At 32.0% G+C, this 20,598-nt stretch overlaps 1 protein-coding gene across 3 annotated transcripts in view; it reads left to right on the forward strand.

Moving 5' to 3' along the window:
- LOC145166646 (cysteine-rich receptor-like protein kinase 2) overlaps positions 1 to 18,993 on the forward strand; it is a 42,217-nt gene extending 23,224 nt beyond the window's left edge. For 2 of the 3 annotated variants that reach the window (XM_079085662.1, XM_079085664.1), the window contains exons 2-8: positions 2,402 to 2,817; positions 3,209 to 3,328; positions 3,423 to 3,538; positions 17,276 to 17,486; positions 17,593 to 17,824; positions 17,922 to 18,075; positions 18,556 to 18,993. In XM_079085662.1, the coding sequence (XP_078941788.1) occupies positions 2,402 to 2,817; positions 3,209 to 3,328; positions 3,423 to 3,538; positions 17,276 to 17,486; positions 17,593 to 17,824; positions 17,922 to 18,075; positions 18,556 to 18,756 (1,450 nt within the window). In that variant the 3' untranslated portion in view covers positions 18,757 to 18,993. Of the gene's footprint in view, positions 1 to 2,401; positions 2,818 to 3,208; positions 3,329 to 3,422; positions 3,539 to 17,275; positions 17,487 to 17,592; positions 17,825 to 17,906; positions 18,076 to 18,555 lie in introns of those variants that run through there. The other variant, XM_079085663.1, reaches the window with a different exon arrangement.
- Positions 18,994 to 20,598: the final 1,605 nt, after the last annotated feature.

The following is a 20,598-nucleotide window of genomic DNA, read 5'->3' on the forward strand; positions in this document are numbered from 1 at the left end:
TCACACAAACATCTAGCAACGCATGTGGGGGCATGCCTAGGATTGATACACATGCTAGCCTTTCTTTAACATAGTACCATGGATACCATTCTTGCAAGCACGAGAACCACATTTTCCATGTTTCAGCTGTTGGGTAATCTTGACATGGGTGGGTCACTTTGAGTTATGGGTAGGGGTAAAAGGCTAGTATTTGGTTTGATTTATTTAATGTTTGAATAAAGGGCTATTGACCAAGTTCAAATCTCAGAAACGTGTTGTATACTTTGGTGTCCTTTTCTTTAGGAGTAGTGAGTAGCTTTTAGGATGATATTGTTTCTTTCCATTGGGTTCAAATTTATAGCCATTTGCTTTTGATTAATAAAGTAGTGGTTGAGTCCAAAATAAAAATAATAATAAAAACAAAGTCTCCATTTGTTTTTTTTTTTCCTTCTTGTGTACAGCAGCTAGATAACATACTTGTTTGTTTTTTTTCTCATCTGTTAACAAGTTGTTGGGGTTGAACCAACATTTGGCATCAGAGCCCTAGGCTCAACACGTGGGATCTTTGAAGAGGTTCTATGTGAACCTATTGCAGTTCTGTGTGAGCAGAAACAAAGCTCTGTGTGAGCCGAGAACAAAGAAAAAAAAATTAGTGAATAGAGTTTTGGAAGATCAATTTATGTGAGTTGAAGCAAAGGGTTGTGTGCTGAGAAAGTGATGTGTGATGAGTAAGTAGTGTGTGCTGAATCCAAGTTTTGGGTGAACCAAGAAGACAAGGAACCTGTGTGGTGAAGCTAATCGGTGTGAAGAATCTAGTCATAGTGAGAAAGAAGATCAGAAGACAAGTTTTTTTGGTGCACCTGCAAGTGTGTGTGGGTGGTTTGAAGAAAGGAATAAGATCTTGAATAACTCAGATTTGTGTGTGTGATCTATTGTGGTTAGCTTCTCACCAGAAGAAAGGATCAAGTTAGAGACATGCCAACAACAAACCCGGGAGGATCAAGTCAGGTTGTACCCATGACCAGTTAAAGTATCCCACTGCATTGCCCCAAGTTAACAGCTAGAAATTATACAAGTTGGTCGATTATGGTGGAGTCGATCTTATAAGCATACGGCTTATGGGAAGAAACGGGAAGAGCGATTGAGGCAAAGAAAAATCTAATGGCAAGAGCATCTGTGATTCAAACTCTACCTGAAGATATATTGCTTTAAGTGGCTAAGCATAAGGATGCAAAAGACGTGTGGGAAGCGCTTCGTGTGCGGTGTTTGGGAGTCGAAAGAGTTCAAAAGGCAAGACTTCAAACACTTAGAACTGAGCTAGAGATGATGAAGTTGAAAGAGGGTGACACGATTGATGAGTTTTCGGGAAAACTTAGTGAGATTGCATCCAAATTCAAGAGTCTTGGGTCTAGCTTGGAGGATGAGATAGTGGTAAGAAAACTAGCTACTAAATTCGTTTCAAGAAAAACCACAACACTTCTCAACCTTTGAGGTTTGACGATAATACTTTTCAATCTTCTGAAAGGGGCTTTCAAGGAATCTCCCCCTTTCCTGTTGTATTTGGCCAGATTTACTCTTATTCTGAAGGTCCCCATCCATAAGCTATTAAGCTTGACTTCAAAAAGTCAGATGTTGTCTATGGCTAAAAACCTAACGAATCCAAATATATATAGCTTTTCCTCCAATGGTAGCATCTCTTCAGGGGACTCTGATGCAATTTTTACCCGTATTCAAACCCCTTTATGTTCGATTTAGGTCGTCTTCATCTGTGAGATCTAGCTTCTTCAACTATGAGATCTTCTTCTAACTGAAGTTATCGAATGCCTTCTTAAAGACAACTTTAAAGATAACATTTTCTTCTTTCTCCTTTTAGCCCATGGAATAACTTCATTCCACTACTCAAATAATGAATTAAGTTGTTGGGTTAACTCATTCACAATTTGAACAATTTCAAAATACAACATTACTAAATTTTACATTAATTCAACACAACAGTTCGTTGGGCATAAAAGATGTTGTTTGTCTAATGTCAAATAGTTTTAGTTCTTGTTAGTTTTAAAGATCTTAAACAATGTTGCTTGACTAGTTTGTTTGTGTTTCATCAAATGTAAAATGATTTCTAGTTTCTAGACCACATGTAAAAAGTTTTCACTTATCTGGGTTAATTTCAAATCCTTTCTTATCAGCTACTTGCTTAACTCATGTAATCACACTTGAGTGTTTGTTTACTAGCTTCTTTTAAGTTTAATAAATTCTACTAATCATAAAATATTTACAAAATGTTAGTAGTCCAAATGTTCCTTAATCCATATGTAATGTATATTCTAAAATGTGGTCTAGAAACTAACGTTCTAATATTCCTTTAAACCATTTGTGATCTTTGTTTTAGTGTATTATCTCTCTTCATTTCTTTTTCCTTAAGGTATCAGAACTACCAAAATTACTACGATGATCCAACAGTGATAGAGGATGTAGGAGTGACTTCAGCAGGAATATGTGGTAATCAATCAACATCTGAGCCATCAACCTTCAACAAATTTATGGAGGAGTTTTTATCTGATATTCGAGTTGCCACACCAAGAACTTCTAACTTTTATGTTGCATCTACAACAACACGCTCAAGTGGGAATGCAACATTGTATGCAATTGCACAATGCATTGAAAACACAACTCAGAATATTTGCCAAAACTGTCTGGATACAGCATATAACAATTTAGTAGACTGTTTCCCCAATACTGAAGGAAGAGCTATTAATTTGGGGTGTTTTATGAGATATTCTAGCACACCATTTTTTAAAGATAACCAGACAATTGACATCACATCTTTTCTACAAGAAGGTAAGGTGTATGGATGTAAATGATGAGATTCATCAAGAAAAGACTTTTCCCTTTCTTATTTTAATTTTTTAATTACTATTTCAGACGAATATACTTGTTATTTTCTTAATAAAAAAAACGCCATAGTTGCCTAAATATACATACACACTTGACTTTATGATGATGGTCGAATGACTCTATTCTAGCTATTCGCATCCTTTTACCCATTCAAGTGTTAGTTTTGCGTTTTTGCAAATCTATTTGATGTTTAAACATGAAGAGCCAAGTACAATGGATTAAAATAGGCATCACCCAAAAGTTGTACGCTACTTCACTGTTAAAATATATTTATCCTCACATTTAGTCATTAGAATAACATAACAAAAATAATTTCTATCATTGTATGTTGCAGAGAGTTCAAGCAAATTAGGCATGATTGTTGCAGTAACAGTCGGTGGAGGCATATTCTTGCTTATCCTTGTTTTCTCACTATGGTATCGACTACGAAAAAGGTCAAAGGCACTTGAAGAAGGTGACAACTTGAATTCTATTCTAATTCATTAACTAGTATAAGCATTATGAAATTATATAAAATTGCATGTATGTCTGCCATTTCATATAAATAGATGCTTCTGAGCTACAAGGGGCAGTAAATTTCAGCTACAAAGATATGAAACTAGCAACTGGAAATTTTAGCGAAGAATATCGAATAGGGAGAGGAGGATTCGGTGAAGTGTATAAGGTAACAGTATACAATATTTTATTTACTATTTAGTTTTTGAACTGCAAAATGATTTTCATTAAAAAAACCAGCTACATACCATAATTGAAAACACCAACACCACTAAAAGTAGGCTAATGAACATAGCAAAGCCTCTGAATTTGAACAAGTAGAACATAATGATTGACAAATCTAAAAAAGTACCAGCAGCCACTATCGTCAATACCGCCAAAACAATGGTTAGCAAAATACGTGACTTTTTTAGGGATATTGAGTAATCTAATTATAATTTAATGTGTATTCGAAGAAAAATAACCAAAAAATTATGATTTTGGAAAATAACCACCAAGTTCAGAATTGAGGATTTCGGACTAACAAAAAAGACATTTAAAAAAAATCGTACTGGCATTCCAGAATTCTGGACAAATATTATGGATTTAGGACTAAAATTTTGGAATCCGGAGAAAGAAAAAACTCCAAAATTACAAGAACAAGTCCGAAAACCTATTAATAATTTTGGAATTTGTAGATAAAAATTTGTTTTTACTAAAATTTATCATAGATATATACGATAATATGGTTTAAAATCAATCATATCATTGAAAAACAGTGATATTAAATATTTGGAAGTAGACATTTTGGATATAAGTGGAGAAACTTCTTTAAAAGTAATTGCAAAAAAAGGGACGTTGCAGATTTGAAAAACAGTCCAAGGCCTACGAGAGAAAGAGACCATTTCTCAAAGCGATTTTTTTTTTCTTTAAATGCATTATAAATGATTTGTTTACATTTGTTACTTTTTTTAGTTAGTTTTAGACCTTTTGCTAATTTCATCTAATCCTCTCTAACAAATGAATGTTTTTTTGCCACTTGTCACACTCTTATTCAATTTGTCATATGTCATTTTATGGTTATTTTGAATTAATTTTTTTTTCAACATGTCATTTTATGAGTTTTTTTTATTTTACTAAATTCCATATAATATTTTACTATAATGATTGCAATAAATGTAGTAATAAATGGATATTAATTTCACTAATAAACATACCTTTTAATTTCAAAATTCCAAAAATTAAAGCCTATTAGTTTCTTTTCTTTATTTAAATTATTTGTTTAAATTTAAAAGATAAAAAATATTTTCATTATAATAAATCATTATTTTTCTTTTTTTCTATTTGAAAATCCACATTAGTCTCTTATATATATATATATATATATATATATATATATATATATATATATATATATATATATATATATATACTTACAAGGTATATAAACTTAGGTACCCAAACTCACCATACTACGTCGTTTTTCTATCATATTTGCATCGTAACCGTACAAGTTCTTAAACTTCAAACCCTTAATTGATTTATTTCCAAGATTCTCGAAATTTCACTATTATCTTCCTCTTACATCACATATTTCTGTCGAACATATATATATATATATATATATATATATATATATATATATATATATATATATATATATATATATATATATATATATATATATATAGAGAGAGAGAGAGAGAGAGAGAGAGAGAAAGTAAATATACTGTACAAAGGTATATAAACTTGGGTATCCAAACTCACCATACTACATTTTTTTTGTATCATATATGCATCGTAACCGTACAAGGTTCTTAAACTTCAAACCCTTAATTGATTTATTTCCAAGATTTTCGAAATTTTACTATTATCTTCGTCTTACATCACATCATTCTTCGAACATCTATCACGCTCTATATATATATATATATATATATATATATATATATATATATATATATATATATATATAGCGTGATAGATGTTCGACAAAATGATGTGATGTAAGACGAAGATAATAGTGAAATTTCAAAAATCTTGGAAATAAATCATATGTGTGTGTTTGTCAATATATATATATATATATATATATATATATATATATATATATATATATATATATATATATATATATATATATATATGCATATGTGTGTGTTTTTCAATCATGTTGAAGTCAGTTGTATTTATAAATACGTTATTTTCTAAAATATTAACCTAATTATATTAACGACGAAAATTTATTAAAGTTTAGCAAGAAGCTTAAACCTGAAAACAAAATTAAATTTTATGGTAGAATGATACGAACCCATGCATCCCGTATTAGGCATGTATTAAGCCATAAGCCCAAGTGTAGGACTCACTCCAAAAAGCTAACTTGTAGGAGGACGTGACACTTAGGCTTATAAGCCACTCCAAAAAGCTAATCTTCGTTGTTCATGGTTGGCATCCTTTTTTCGGTCCAAGCAGTTATTCTTGGTCATGAGTACGTTTGTCACGGTAGACACCCCTCTTTTGGGGTCCAGGCCACCACTCCAAGTTGGAACTTCGAAAGACAGGGATGGCTCTGATACTAACCAATACGAACTAATATCATACTAGGCTTATAGCAAACCATAATCCCGAATGTACTAATAGGTTTTTAATATCTAAACACACGATTATGCACAACAGAAACATAACAATAATTCATATGTGTTCATGCAAACTAGAGGATCTAAGTTTTATGTTATCACTGATGGGTTTTGAGCATTCTAACACTCCTATGGTGTACATGCAACTCTAGAAACATTGGATCTATGTTTTCTCTAATATTCATGCAAATTTGATTTTCCAAGGTTTTCATCCTATCTAGCATGGCATGGGGTACTTGTAATATAAAAACTAGTAGAATGACATACCTTTTCTTGTAGCTTGGATTCCTTAAGACCTTGTGAGCCTAGCACCCCAAATGTGATGCCTCAAATGTTTCACACAACACCTACAACTCTTGGAATAACTTGAGAAAATAACACTCTGATCACAAAATCGGCTAGCCCTCCTTGTCTTGTCTTAGTGGCCGATTTTACTCTATATGAGGTTCTTTATATAGTGTGTCACATGTAGGGTTACACCATGTAAACCCTAATGTGTATGACTTTTCATTTCCCCATAATCCATGGATTTTAACCTCCATGGAGCACCCAATGGGTCCTAGCCCAATCTAGTGAATCATGAACCAAAAGCCCACTACATAAGAATGAATGATTTACATAATCAATCCTCATATATTTAGTTATTCTCTTTTTGATCACAAAATTAATTCCAAATTAATTCTCGATTAATACTAATTAAATAATTCGATTTCATATTAATATATTAGAACTTATAATATATTAACAAACCATAAGTGTCCTTTTTCTCATTATGTCTATCCAATTGTTGAGATGCCGAGCAACCCAAATGGACCATGCCAAACCGGATTAAGTATATACCAAATATAGTTATGGACTTAGACACCTTATCCAACAGTCTCCCACTTGGATAAGTCTAATAACTATAGTTGCAAGTATGACTTCAGGAACCGACCAGCAATCGTAGCTCTTTCAAAGTCTCGCGGAACTAAGATGATGATGATGCACCATTTATGATAAGTGATCAGATAATCCTCTGTTCTAGATATCAGCCGTACAAATACATGGAACAATGTCGTACTTATTGTCTAGCAGTTTGTTTCCCGATTTCCGATTTGTTTGACATAGAACTAAACTGAACACATCAATTTGGTTCTGACCGGGCCCGGTACATAGGTCAAAACAAAATCATCGAGGGGCCCAGATATCGCTTCTAATCCTCCAAGGACTAGAAGGAACAGATAAACTTCGACTCATATGCTTGTACTAACTACTTGTTGAATCATACACACAAGCACGTTTTATAACATCGAGTTACCAATGCGTTTTCGTACAATCAATGCACAATCAACTCATAATCAACAACTCATATATCTAGGTTTGAAGACTTATATAATATTACCGTCTCACGATCGCCCGAGATAAATTCCATGAAGTGATACAAGTGAGCATGGGTTGAATCCAATACTCAGAACTTATGAGCACTCATGAATGTTGTAGCAACCATTTGCTATGTCTAGCACCTTAGACATCTACAAACCCAATTCATGACAGTCTTGATTCATATCTACTTCCAACATATGACTGACTGTGGAGAGTTTGAATAAAGTAATTATTCCGGAAGTCAAAACATGCAAAATTGAAACAATAGTAAACAATTGACACAAGATAGCAACACTTTACTTATAAATAAACAACAACTTTTATTTAATCATCAAATGTCAATTTACATTTTACTAGTTTCAGAAAAACTATCTAATCTGTAAAACTATTATCATCCTTCAGCCCGATGCGACTCGCATGCTGCAAATGCTTAGCCCTACACAGTCCCTTCGCGAGGGGATCTGATGGGTACCCTTAATCTTTATCACCTAATCGATGTGTCGGTTACCCACACGCACTCCACCGATCTATGATAAATATTAAGTCACCCTTTTCCACTCTTACTAGTCCATGTTAGTGTGTCGGTTACCCACACACGCTCCACCAACGACTTGATAAGGTACAAAGTGTAATTTCATGGGTTAGCACTAATTTCACATTTTCCTAAAATAACTAAGATTGGGAATTTATAAAGGTTTAGTTACTTTATATATTTCATTATACTTTTAAATGAGGATTATATGAGGATTATAGTCATTGTCCTACCCGTTCGGCTAACGACCCTCCACCAGTCAAGGAAGCGGTGGGTGAGAGTGGACACTCATTAAGCTGCCATTTTATAGGCAACAACCTTATACCCCCCTTATAGACCGACTTCGTGAATGAGGCCTACTAACGGTAGAACTGACTTGCTCTTATATATATATATATATATATATATATATATATATATATATATATATATATATATATATATATATATATATATTATTAACGTATAATACTATAAAGTATAAGGGTTGAATGTTAACTTTTAAAACTCTAGGGTTTGGAATTAAAGTTTTCTAAAGGACTTTACAAATTCCAAAACTTGAGGGAAAGTTTTTAAACTATTCAAAACCTTACATGTTCATAACTTATGGATTTAATGGTTTATTAAAATGAAGACTCTTCACTATATGTAACCTATGGCTCTTTAATGACAATATAAAGAAGTGACTTTTGGTAATACATAACTTGAGGACAAATTATGGACTCCATCAATAGGCATCAAGATCAAGAATTACACTAACAAACAATTTGCAAATAATTCCTATGATCTTCTAAAACTCACAAGTATGAACATTCATATCAACAATTTCAAAAATCATATAAACACACATAAAACTTAAAATTTTGATAATAACCATTGTAAATGGGTTAGCATAATCATTACACCATCAAAAACAGGTTTTATAAGTCCAAAACAGTTTAGGGTAATGATTCTAGTCCATTTCCAGCAGCAAAACTCGAAATTCTGCACACAGGGGCTCCTACTTGCTGAGTGCAAGAACCTACTCGACGAGTAGGGTGCATTTTCACTTGACTCGTCAAGTCCCCCCATGGACTCGGCGAGTTCACTGAACAGTTAGCAGAAAAATCGATTTTTTCAAGCAGTTTGCATCAAATACAAAGAAAACAAACCTGGCTCTGATACCACTGATGGGTTTTGAGCATTCTAACACTCCTATGGTGTACATGCAACCCTAGAAACCTTGGATTTATGTTTTCTCTAATATTCATGCAAATTTGATTTTCCAAGGTTTTCATCCTAAGACCTTGTGAACCTAGCCCCCAAATGTGATGCCTCAAATGTTTCACACAACACCTACAACTCTTGGAATAACTTGAGATAAGAACACTTTGATCACAAAATCGGCTAGCCCTCTTTGTCTTGTCTTAGTGGCCGATTTTACACCATATGAGGTTCTTTATATAGTATGTCACATGTAGGGTTACACCATGTAAACCCTAATGTGTATGGCTTTTCATTTCCCCATGATCCATGGGTTTTAACCTCCATGGAGCACCCAATGGGTCCTAGCCCAATCTAGTGAATCATTAAACCAAAAGCCCACTACATAAGAATGAATGATTTACATAATCAATCCTCATATATTTAATTAGTCTCTTTTTTATTACAAAATTAATTCCAAATTAATTCTCGATCAATACTAATTAAATAATTCGATTTCATATTAATATATTAGAACTTATAATATATTAACAAACCATAAGTGTCCTTTTTCTCATTATGTCTATCCAATTGTTGAGATGCCGAACAACCCAAATGGACCATGCCAAACCGGGTCAAGTATATACCAAATATAGTTATGGACTTAGACACCTTATCCAACAATTATTGCTACTACTATAAGAAAGTATGAAAGTACATACCTCTTTTGATTCTAATGATCTTATTGCTTAAGACCTTTTCCTTTGACACCTTGCTTGGATGACAAGACCCAATCCAGAATCCTTATTTTGTTTCACATCCAAGAACACTAAAGAGCATACCAAAAGAAACCTAGGAGAGATAATTGAATTCTATAAACCATAGAGAGGGTTAAGAAAATCATCCTTATGTTTGGAAGAAGGAGAATGGATAAATTTTAAAGCCAAGGGATGAGCAATAGGGTTTGATACCTAGCACCTTTTTTATAGGCTATAGTTGCTTAGTCCCAAAGAAACTACAAAAATTTATGGGATAAGCCTAAATTACAGCCCATCGTATCCTTCTAGGTTTCTGGAATATTCCACTTAGTTAGCTATTAATTACTTTACATTCAAAACTATAGAATTAATTAATTCCCAAATAATTTCTAATTAATTTATCAATCCATGATAAATTAATAAACAAATTTCTCCTAAATTCTTTTTTCTCAACTGTATCATGTGGGCCAAAAGGAACCTACTAGTATTAGAAATATTAGCAATAATTAATAACCTTTGACACTCTTTCTAACAATAACTTACTCCCAATACACTTGGGCTTATAGCTTGATACGAGTCTAGTATGGAATGGGTTTATATCATATAAAGCGCCAAAAATAGGCAGAATTTCAAGGTCAACCAATCAACTCAAGGACTCGACACGAACCAGAGAGTCATCTAAAAGAACCAACACAACCAAGTGAAAATGAAACTCGTGATGTAGTTTCCTTACATGGAAAAACATCCCAATACAACATATAGTGAGGTTTTATAGGCCTAAGAAAATTGAGAAGCTTCTGCAAGATCAACGGATCATTATATCGCTACCACCAAAAAGTCTAGTTTGGATGAGATTAGACAGTTTCAAGGATTCAAATAATTGGACATATTTAATGTGTTTGTATCTTAAAATAATTCTTTCGGATCAAAACTATCCTTATGTTGATCAAAACTATCCTTATGTTGATATCTCACAATTAAATAAATAAGAAAACAATATTTAAAATTCATATTATCATGCCATGTATTCAACTGAAATAGTTTATCCATACAATTACCTATATTCTATTCAACAAGGAGAAATATAAACTCATCCATCGTTAAGTTTGATCGTCATGGATATTATGATCTTATATGTACATGTTATGCTCTATCAACCTTATATATATATATATATATATATATATATATATATATATATATATATATATATATATATATATACACACACGTTTTTTACATGATGGGTTATTTGGCTCCAAACAAACTCCCTACCCCCATGCTTTATATCGGATGTCACATTCTTCAATTTATTCTAAGGAACAAATTGTTCATCTTAAGGTTCATTCCCAATAGAAAATCATGGTAGGTCAAGCCCTCATAAGCTACCTTTTGAATGTGAAAAAATACACTCATGCTTCTAAGCACGACTTTGTAAAGTATGTGTTGATTTTGTTTTGGAGTTTCAATGTCGCTATGCAAACCACACATGGGGACCTTATCATATGGCTAAAGAACTTATTAACTGAGTGTAGGACGCATCAAGAAGATTGTGTACTACACTCGGACAACCAGAGAGTAATCCATTTGGTAAAGAATCCAACGTTTAACATTAGAACAAAATAAATTCACATGAGCTACCGTTTTATCATGAAATTGATAAATGATAGTGCTCTAACTTGAATAAGATACTTACTTCAAAGAATCCAACATATGTGCTTACCAAGGTAGTGAAAATAGGGAAATTAAAACTGTTACGATTGGCCTTCCAGACACTCGAAGATAACGCATGGCCTAAAGTGAAGGGGTTATATAGTTCAAGTTTGGATGACAATTGATTAGTTGAAAAACCTCCAACTAGGAGTTCGTTGATTAGTAGAGCCTGGACTTCCCTTAAACCTAATTTCAATTACAAAGACAGAGAATTAGTATAACGCCTAAGGAAAAAAATTCAAGGTTTAGGTCTTATATTAAATACGAAATCAAAATATGTTATGTGTGAAATTTAGGTCAGCTTTCTTGTATAAATATATCCCTTTTGACTTCGTGTATCCCCAAATAAAGGTGTAAGTAGATGGCTAAAAATAAAAGATCTCTCTCTCTCTCTCTCTCTCTCTATATATATATATATATATATATATATATATATATATATATATATATATATATATCATGTTCGTCTGTGGAGGTAGCTCGATTTCTCTAATCAAGTGAACTATGTTAAATATTGTGTTCTTATTTCTTATTTACACATTACTATGCATGTACAAAATCATTTTATCATTTGTATAAATGCTTAAATCTTTACACATGATATCAAAGATATGGTTGAAGATTGGTAGGTTAAGATCGATAACTTTGAATGTAATGATTTCATGTTTTAGATAATGCATATTGCATACTTTCTCTACTAAAGAAGTTACACGAACCCTTGACCAAAAAGAAACCTTAACCAATAAAGCAAGATAATTAGAATCTATTGAATCGACAAGATCTTGTCATTGACAAGACTGTATATATGGGCTAATTAAAGTGTTATTGTATGAAAACCCTCGACAATGAATAAGGTTTTCTTGATCTAGAAATTGGTTAATACGAAGATGAAGGAAGGCGGATCGGTGACACCAATGTTATCGTTAACGATAGCGAGGTAATAGCGACAACCTACCTATACGCTATGTAGCAATAGCGATGGAATAGCGATGACTATTTCATTTTTAGCAATTCCCTATTAAAAAATTAATACTATTTTTACCTTTACCGTTTAGCAATTTTAACTAATTGCTAAAAACCAATAATATTAGCTTGATAAGTTCTTAAACATGAATATTACATTATTGATTAACAATAAGCATTCAAATTACAACAAGAAGAAAAGAAGTCTTAAGAAACAAAACAGAATGTAAAAAGTTCTGGAAAAATAAAACTTTTGAAGCTGATATCGAGAGAAAGAGAGTACAGGAAAACTTTTGTTTATCACAAAAGTAGAATAGGAGTAGCAATGTGGAATATATAATCAATTAAATATATTAAAAGAATTAATTAAAGCATCAGAATTCAGAAACAAAATCGAAGAGGTTGTGAAACGCAACTCTTTTTTTCCGATCGATGTTTTTCCGTTAATCTCTAAATCTGCGATCTAAACTCCAAACTGGCAATCCCAAATGTAAAATTAGTGATCCCAATCACGAATTGGACGAATACCGATTGGTAAAACGATGTTCGAACAATAAATTTTTCCATTTTATATAAAAAAGTGTTTATACCAAATTATGAAAAAAAAATTATATCACCACGTCGCTATTACCTCACTATAAACCCTATGTCGACACACCAATGCATCGCCTCCTTATTTGCTATAGTGATCGCTATGATCGCTATTGACAACACTAGTAACACATGAATGAATTTAATTCAATCATATCAAGGCTGATATTGGTTGATATTAAATTCGAAGACGAAGTCGAAGCCTTGTTATGTTTGAGAATTGGTCTGGTATGGTGACAAAAGTTAGTAATTCAACCGGAACTACTAAGTTGACATTTAAAGGCATTCACAACCTGGTCGTTGGTAAGGATATTCACATAAGGAATGAAATGGAGATATCTAGTAGTCTGCTAAGTACATAATACAAAGGAAAAACAATAACCAGAGGAAGAAGTGGTAGAGGAATAAAAAAAATCATGGAAGAGCAGTTAGTAGAAGAACATGAAGGATATTGCCTACTAGAATTGAAAAGTAAGTGGCCATTTTAAAAATCAGTGCCTAAAACCCTCAACAGATAAAGGAAAGAGTGAGGTGAATATGGTAACACACTTCAATGATAATGCACTTATTTTCCAGGGTTGAAGAATATAACATTTTACTTCTGTGAGCCACATATTATTAGAAAATAAAAGAAAGTTACCTTTTCAAATTTGGATCAACCTCCTAAAGTTGAAAATTTTGAGTTAGTTCACTAAGACGTATACAACCTAACTTCATTTTCTTAAATGTGACGATTTCTGTACTATGTTACATTCATTTACGACTACACAAGGAAAGTTTGGGCTTGTTTCTTGAAGAATAAATCTAAAGTATTCGACACCTTCAAGAAATGTAAATTTGATATGGAAAATGAAACAAATACAAAGATTAAGTGTTTTAAGTCATATAATAGGGGAGAATAAAAAATCAAAGAATTTATTGATAAGTATGTTGACCAATATATCATAATGTTAAAGGTGGTACTAGAGACACCTCGGCATAATGGAGTAGATGAAAGGATGAACTGTACTTTGTACCGAAACGAAAAGAGAATGAGACTACATGTAGGGTTTCCCAAGATGTTTTGGGAAGATTCAGTCAAAAGAACAACATAATTAATCAACAGAGGATCCTAAATCCCCTTAGGGTTCAAAATTCTAGAAGGGAAATGGCAAGGTTGGGAGATTTTAGTCAAACATTTGAAACTTTTTAAATGTGTCTCATATGTGAAGATCAAGGACTTAAAAAGAGACAAACTCAAGGAAAATGCAAGGAAATGCACCTTCATAGTCTATCGATTAGTTGATATGGGTTACCGCTTCTAGGATAAGCAGAGCCAAAGTGTTATCAAAAGTCGAGTTGTAGTAGTCAAAAAGATTGCCTTATACATGGATTATATTCTACAAACCCCGAATAGAGAAAATAACTAGACAAGAAAAATCAAGATTAGTTCAATGAAATCTCAGATGAATACATTGTAAAACCTATTATACTCGTGAGATATTGAAATCCTAAAGGATGAAGTTACATATGTAAAGGAGAACGGATCCTATAGTTTCCAAATATCCATTAGAGAAAAAAATTCAAATTATGTCTTCTCCTTAGCTAACTATTAGTTACTAACAAAGAATGGTGAACCTAAATTTTACCCAAAGGCCTTGAGGATGAAACACGTCATTACTGTAAGCAGGCTACGGAAAACGATTTGAGATCGTTTGACAAGAAGACAAATTGGTCGTGTTGCACCGATAAAAGACATCAAAAGAGCCCTTATTATGGTGAGATGAGAGACTCCAACATATATTCACTTATATAGTTGTGTCACACCGATGTGAGATAAGAGGGAGACATTTGGTGTCCATCCATGTTATACATATGCTCGTATTTAAACCCTTTAATTTTATTGAAAGTTCCATCCTTGAGAACCATGAATAAATGTCATTGCTTTCCAAAAAGGTGATATTTATAGATGGAGAAGGTAATGCAAGTAATACCCAAAGCCCACCCTGTTTTTTTTTGTAAGCATTTCTTGGAATCCTGATATCTTGTAGATATTATCAATGTTTCCAATAACATCTAGAGGCTTGACATCTCCAACCAATGTGTTGCTTAAGTTCAATCTTAATCAGTGATGAGAATTCCTTTCATGACATGAGGATAATTGATATGTTTTGCACTCTTTCTCCATATATTTGCAACTCACGTCTCTTTTTTAGACTTACCTAGCTACAATGATGTTTATAAACGAATGGCCGTCGACTTTGTTTTTTTTATGGCTTTCTCCATATATATGTGTTCTGGAAATTCATCCTTGAATTCAATTTATAGATCTCATGATGTTTCCATATGTTTGCAAGATGTCGCTAAAAATTGGCAACATTAACGATCATTGTGAATGATTCCATTGAGATCCTATTTTTCTTTAAAAACATTGCTTATCATTGTTGACCTACATATATTGTTTAAAAGCAAACATCTACTATCATCTTGTTTATCTTATTGGCCACATAAATCTGGGCTACCACACCTTATCTGTGAAAAAAATATGTTGACGAGGTTCTTTGGAGATCAGGTTGTGAACTTGGACAACAATGGAGCCATCTGTTAGCCTATTTTTACCAAACCCTCACCTAATAACTCGTCTAATAGCTCTTCAATATTACTTGATTGTGTACAAGTGCATATTTTGTAGCGAAAAAACATTCTAGGTTTTTTAAATGATATTAATGCAATACAATTTATTTATTAACATAGTATAGTTTGGTGCATCGTATTAATGCAAAACATTGTGATTAAGTATATATCCTTGTAAAACTTTAAATTACTTGTATATATCCTTATAAAACCTACATACTCACATTTATGTCCAAATACTTAATTTAGTCATATTTAATATATTAAATAATTTAAGAACACTATCTTTAAATTGATTTTTTATAGGTAAGAAAATGATTAACTTGTAACATTATGATATTAGTCTTCTCCCACATTGCTATGTTCAACCTATTTACTTCATGAATCATTGGAAAATATTAACACCCACAATGAAATTAATTTTTCAGTGATTTTACCTGTAACTAAGAACCTGAGGAAGAAGAAAATAGTTTGGAAAAGAAGAATTGTAGGTTTCCTAAATTAATTCTAGGAGATTAAATATATTGTTTAGCAATCGATTAGAAATATAAAATAATCGGGTTTTGCTAATCGGTTATAAATAATATGAAATGGCAAAGAATTGGGTCGTGAATAAGGAGTCTGGTTATAAAAGGGATTGCAAATGAGTATTATAGTAGTTTGGTTATAATCTAGTTTAAAGATAACGTTTTTAAATTTTAAATATATTTATTATCATTAGACATATATTTGGGTATATATGCGAGTTTATAGGTTGTATATATACATTTTATTTGAAGTTTTATAAGGTGTATACATAATTAAGAAAGTTTAAGAATATATAAATGGAATTCTCCCATAAAAATTGCATTTAAGTCGAACTTTGTTGGGTACGTCACTTTGGTATAGCTAATTGTCTAATTATTCAAAATATTAATTTACAAAAATAAGAAATTATTTATTGTTAAATCCCTTTCAACCTAATCTACTGTAATAAACAAAGATTTTTTTGCCACATATCACATTCTTATTCATTTAACCACATGTCATTTTATGGTTATTTTAAATTAATTTCTATTTAACATGTCATTTTATGCTTTCTCCATTTTTTTAAATTTTATATAGTATTTATATGTAATAATAAATGCATATCAATTTCATTAATAGACATTCCTTCTAATTTCAAAATTACTAAATTAAAACCTTATTAGTTTTTTTTTGTTTATTTATCTAAATTATTTGTTTAAATTTAAAAGAGAAAAAATACTTTAATTTTAATAATTCAATATCTTTTCTCACTTTTCTTATAAATTAAAACTTCTCAAATGTTTAGAATTCCATATTTAATTTTTTCTTTTAAATAAACTCATGTATTACATGGATCTCACACCTAGTTACTTCAAAATATTTACGGTGTTTAAGGTTACAAAACAATTTATTTTAACTTTCAATAGAAACAACGAATGCATTAGCCCTATTTATGGTTTGTATTTATAGAGAACTTCTTACAACTACAACCATAATGAAGATTTTGAATAACTGAATCTTTCAGGTCTTAAAATTAACGTAATTCTTGATCTTCATGTATTATTTAACAGGCAACTATAGACAACAAGAATGTTGTGGCAGTGAAGAAACTTCTTGTACGGCATGGTAGAGCAAGACTAGAATTTAACAATGAGGTTAAACTGATGAGTAGCGTCCGCCACCGTAATCTTGTCCGTGTTCTTGGTTGGTCTAGTGAAGGACCAGAGCTCCTTTTGGTCCTAGAGTACATGCCGAATGGTAGTCTTGACAAATTCTTGTGGGGTAAGTCAACTGTTTTATGGAAAACAAAGAAGATTACTTTCTTGCTTACTTATGTTGTTGATAGGTTCATTAATGTAATACTCCAATGTAAATTAACAACAAGTAGGTGAGGCAAAAGGAAGATTGAACTGGAAACAAAGGTTTAATATCATATTTGGGATCGCTAGGGGTCTTGCACATTTACACCATGAATTCCATGTCAAGATCATTCATAGGGATATAAAGTCAGCAAACATTCTCATTGATGATGACTTCCAACCCAAAATTGCAGACTTCGGATTGGCTAGGTTGCAAGAAGAAGGCCAATCCCATGTTAGCACTAAATTTGCTGGGACCTTGTATGTTAACATTGTATACTTTATTCATTGTTTACTATAATGGATCCAAATTCTGTAACTATCATAATAACAAATTTTGTAGAACATTTTAATATAGGGGTTATACTGCACCAGAATATGCAACACATGGACACTTATCAGACAAGGTAGATACGTACAGCTTTGGTGTCGTGACCCTTGAAATCATAAGTGGTCGAAGATGCAATGATGTGAACTCCCAAAGATCGGACGCTTGTTACCTCCTTGACGATGTAAGATACAATATTATAAAATTTTAATAAAAATGATTTGAAAAGCTAGGCATGTATTGTAAAGACAATTAGGTTGCGTTCAGTTGTGGAAAATTATTTTCATTTTCTAAGAAAATGTTTTCAGAAAATAGAGTGGAGTTTCATTTTCAGTTTTCAATGAAAATTTTAGAAAACGCGTTTGGTTAGAAGCGGTTGAGTTTTTATTTTTCATCTTAGAAATTTGGAAAACTTTGGAAAACTATAAAAATCACTTTTCTAATTTACATACAATTTGGAAAAATAAAACATTTTCATTTTTTTAGAAAACTTCGGAAAACTGAACCAACCAAATGTTTTTTCAAAATTTCTGTTTTTTTGAAAATATTTCTGGAAAATTTTCGACGACCAAACGTACCCTTAGCTATTAATTTTTCATTGATAACTCAATTCAGTAAATTGGTCATTAACTATATTTTTTATTTTGTATAACAATGTGAATAGGCATGGAAGTTTTATGAGAACAACATGCATCTGAAGATCATTGATGAAAATTTAAATCTGCCAGAGAGTGAACAAGAACATGTCAAGAAGATCATTGAAATTGCTTTAAAGTGCACTCAATCACCAGTTAGCATAAGACCAACCATGTCTGAAGTTGTGTTAATGATTTCAAATGAAAGATCTTTGGTGCGAAGAAATTGAGGCAGCAACTCTAGTTTCATCATTCTCGATAAATTAAATTGAAGGAGGCTATTCTACAAATACTAGGAGAGGTGTTCAAAAATCTTAAAGGAAAATGAAGGCGTGTCTGATCACCTGCGGAGCTTTAAGATTAAAAGTAGGGATATCTTTTTTAACATGGGCAAAAGTTTTTGCCCAAGATGATCACGTAGACATGATAAAATATCTTCTTATGCTAGACAACGACTTTAGTTTCCTGCGAAGGTTTGGTATTTGAACGATTTTATCTCATAATAATTAAAAACAAATATTTTAATGCTTTAATTTATTCAAAATAACAATCTCATGTTGAGTCATTCGTGGCCATGTTCATAGTAATAAGTAAAAAATCACCATATGCTTGGACATATCATGAGGGCTTGGAGATTCAAATAAGGGAAGTGGAATAGTATAGTACGCCAGTTTTTTTTTTTTTTTCATTTGATTTACACTACATAACATAATTAACTAACGGTAAACAAATGACAAAATAAAAATAACAATTATACTTTCGACAAACAACTAATTACCTCACAAAAAATTGTTTTATAAACTTTCAATTTTTAAAGTTTACAAATAATAATATTAACTAAAACTTAATAAATAAATAAATAAATAAAAATAACAACAATGAACCTATGTATAACATTATTGTTTCGTACTCTTATATATTAGATTTATGTGTAGACATAAAACCAATTCATACTCCTCCACTTATGAGATCAACAAAACAATGTCAATAAATAATATTATATGAGTTAAACTTGAAGCATTGATTTTCAAAGCTATACGCCTCTATTATTTCTTTTAAGTTGTAAAGAGCGAGAAAGACAAAGAGAGAAAAAAGAAAGCAACAAGAAGCTTGATGTGAGTTAGAATCGAGAAACGAACATGCAATCAATCAAAGAAAGCAGTAAGAACACATCATGTAAATATGATGTGATTGACTCGTATTAGTCTAAAAAGAGTACAAGATATTCGAGTGTGTTTACAAAACTGAAGAGCACAAAAGTTACTCTCGACTCTAGTACCTACCCTATTTATAGGGTACAACAGACTCAACAAAAAATACAAGGACTATACATTCTAGCATCGAATACAAAAAGTGCCTTGTAAATACATATAGAGTCGAAATCACTTGGATTTCGAACCCTTACAGACTTAACGTATTTCGATTCCTCATTATCTACGTTTTGACCCCTACAATCTCCCCCTTAGTGAGAGTAGTCAAAATTATGCCATAAGCTTCAAAGTCTGAAGAAGTACATTGCGAACATCCATATACCACAAAATTGTATTTCGAATCTCTGTCTTGTCTTCAACTTCATTCCTCTTACAGTTGTTAATTCGAATAAGGAGATTGGTATATTGAGCATTCGTATACCTCTCTAAATCACTAACTTGAAACACAAACTTTGTCAACTTCCCATTCTTATTCTTCCCTCGAAATACAACCCCAAGAGGCTGCTGTATTATCTCCCCATCTTCATACTTGTCAATATTAATCTTCCTTTTCAACAAAGATTGAGGAACTTTCAAAGGCTTGTTGACAGCTAAGGCAAGCTCAATATCCGTAATTGCTAGGCAATCGTAATAATTGTCTATGAAAACCTTGATATGAGCAAAACCAATGATGAAATCATCCTTGTTGGTTTTAGTTAGCTTCGAAACATCCACATTACTTAAAATCCTTATCACAGTAACCAAGTCATTAAAGTTCATTAGTGGGAAATCTGCAATTGAGAACTCACAAACAACATTGTTAGCTCTTAAAAGCACATATCTAAAATTTTGTAGAAGACCTTCGAACAAGTTTTCTTGCAT

Source organism: Lactuca virosa, chromosome 3 (genome assembly GCF_052849685.1).
Source record: "Lactuca virosa cultivar CGN04683 chromosome 3, Lactuca_virosa_CGN04683_v6, whole genome shotgun sequence".
In the NCBI taxonomy this organism is placed as follows: domain Eukaryota; kingdom Viridiplantae; phylum Streptophyta; class Magnoliopsida; order Asterales; family Asteraceae; genus Lactuca; species Lactuca virosa.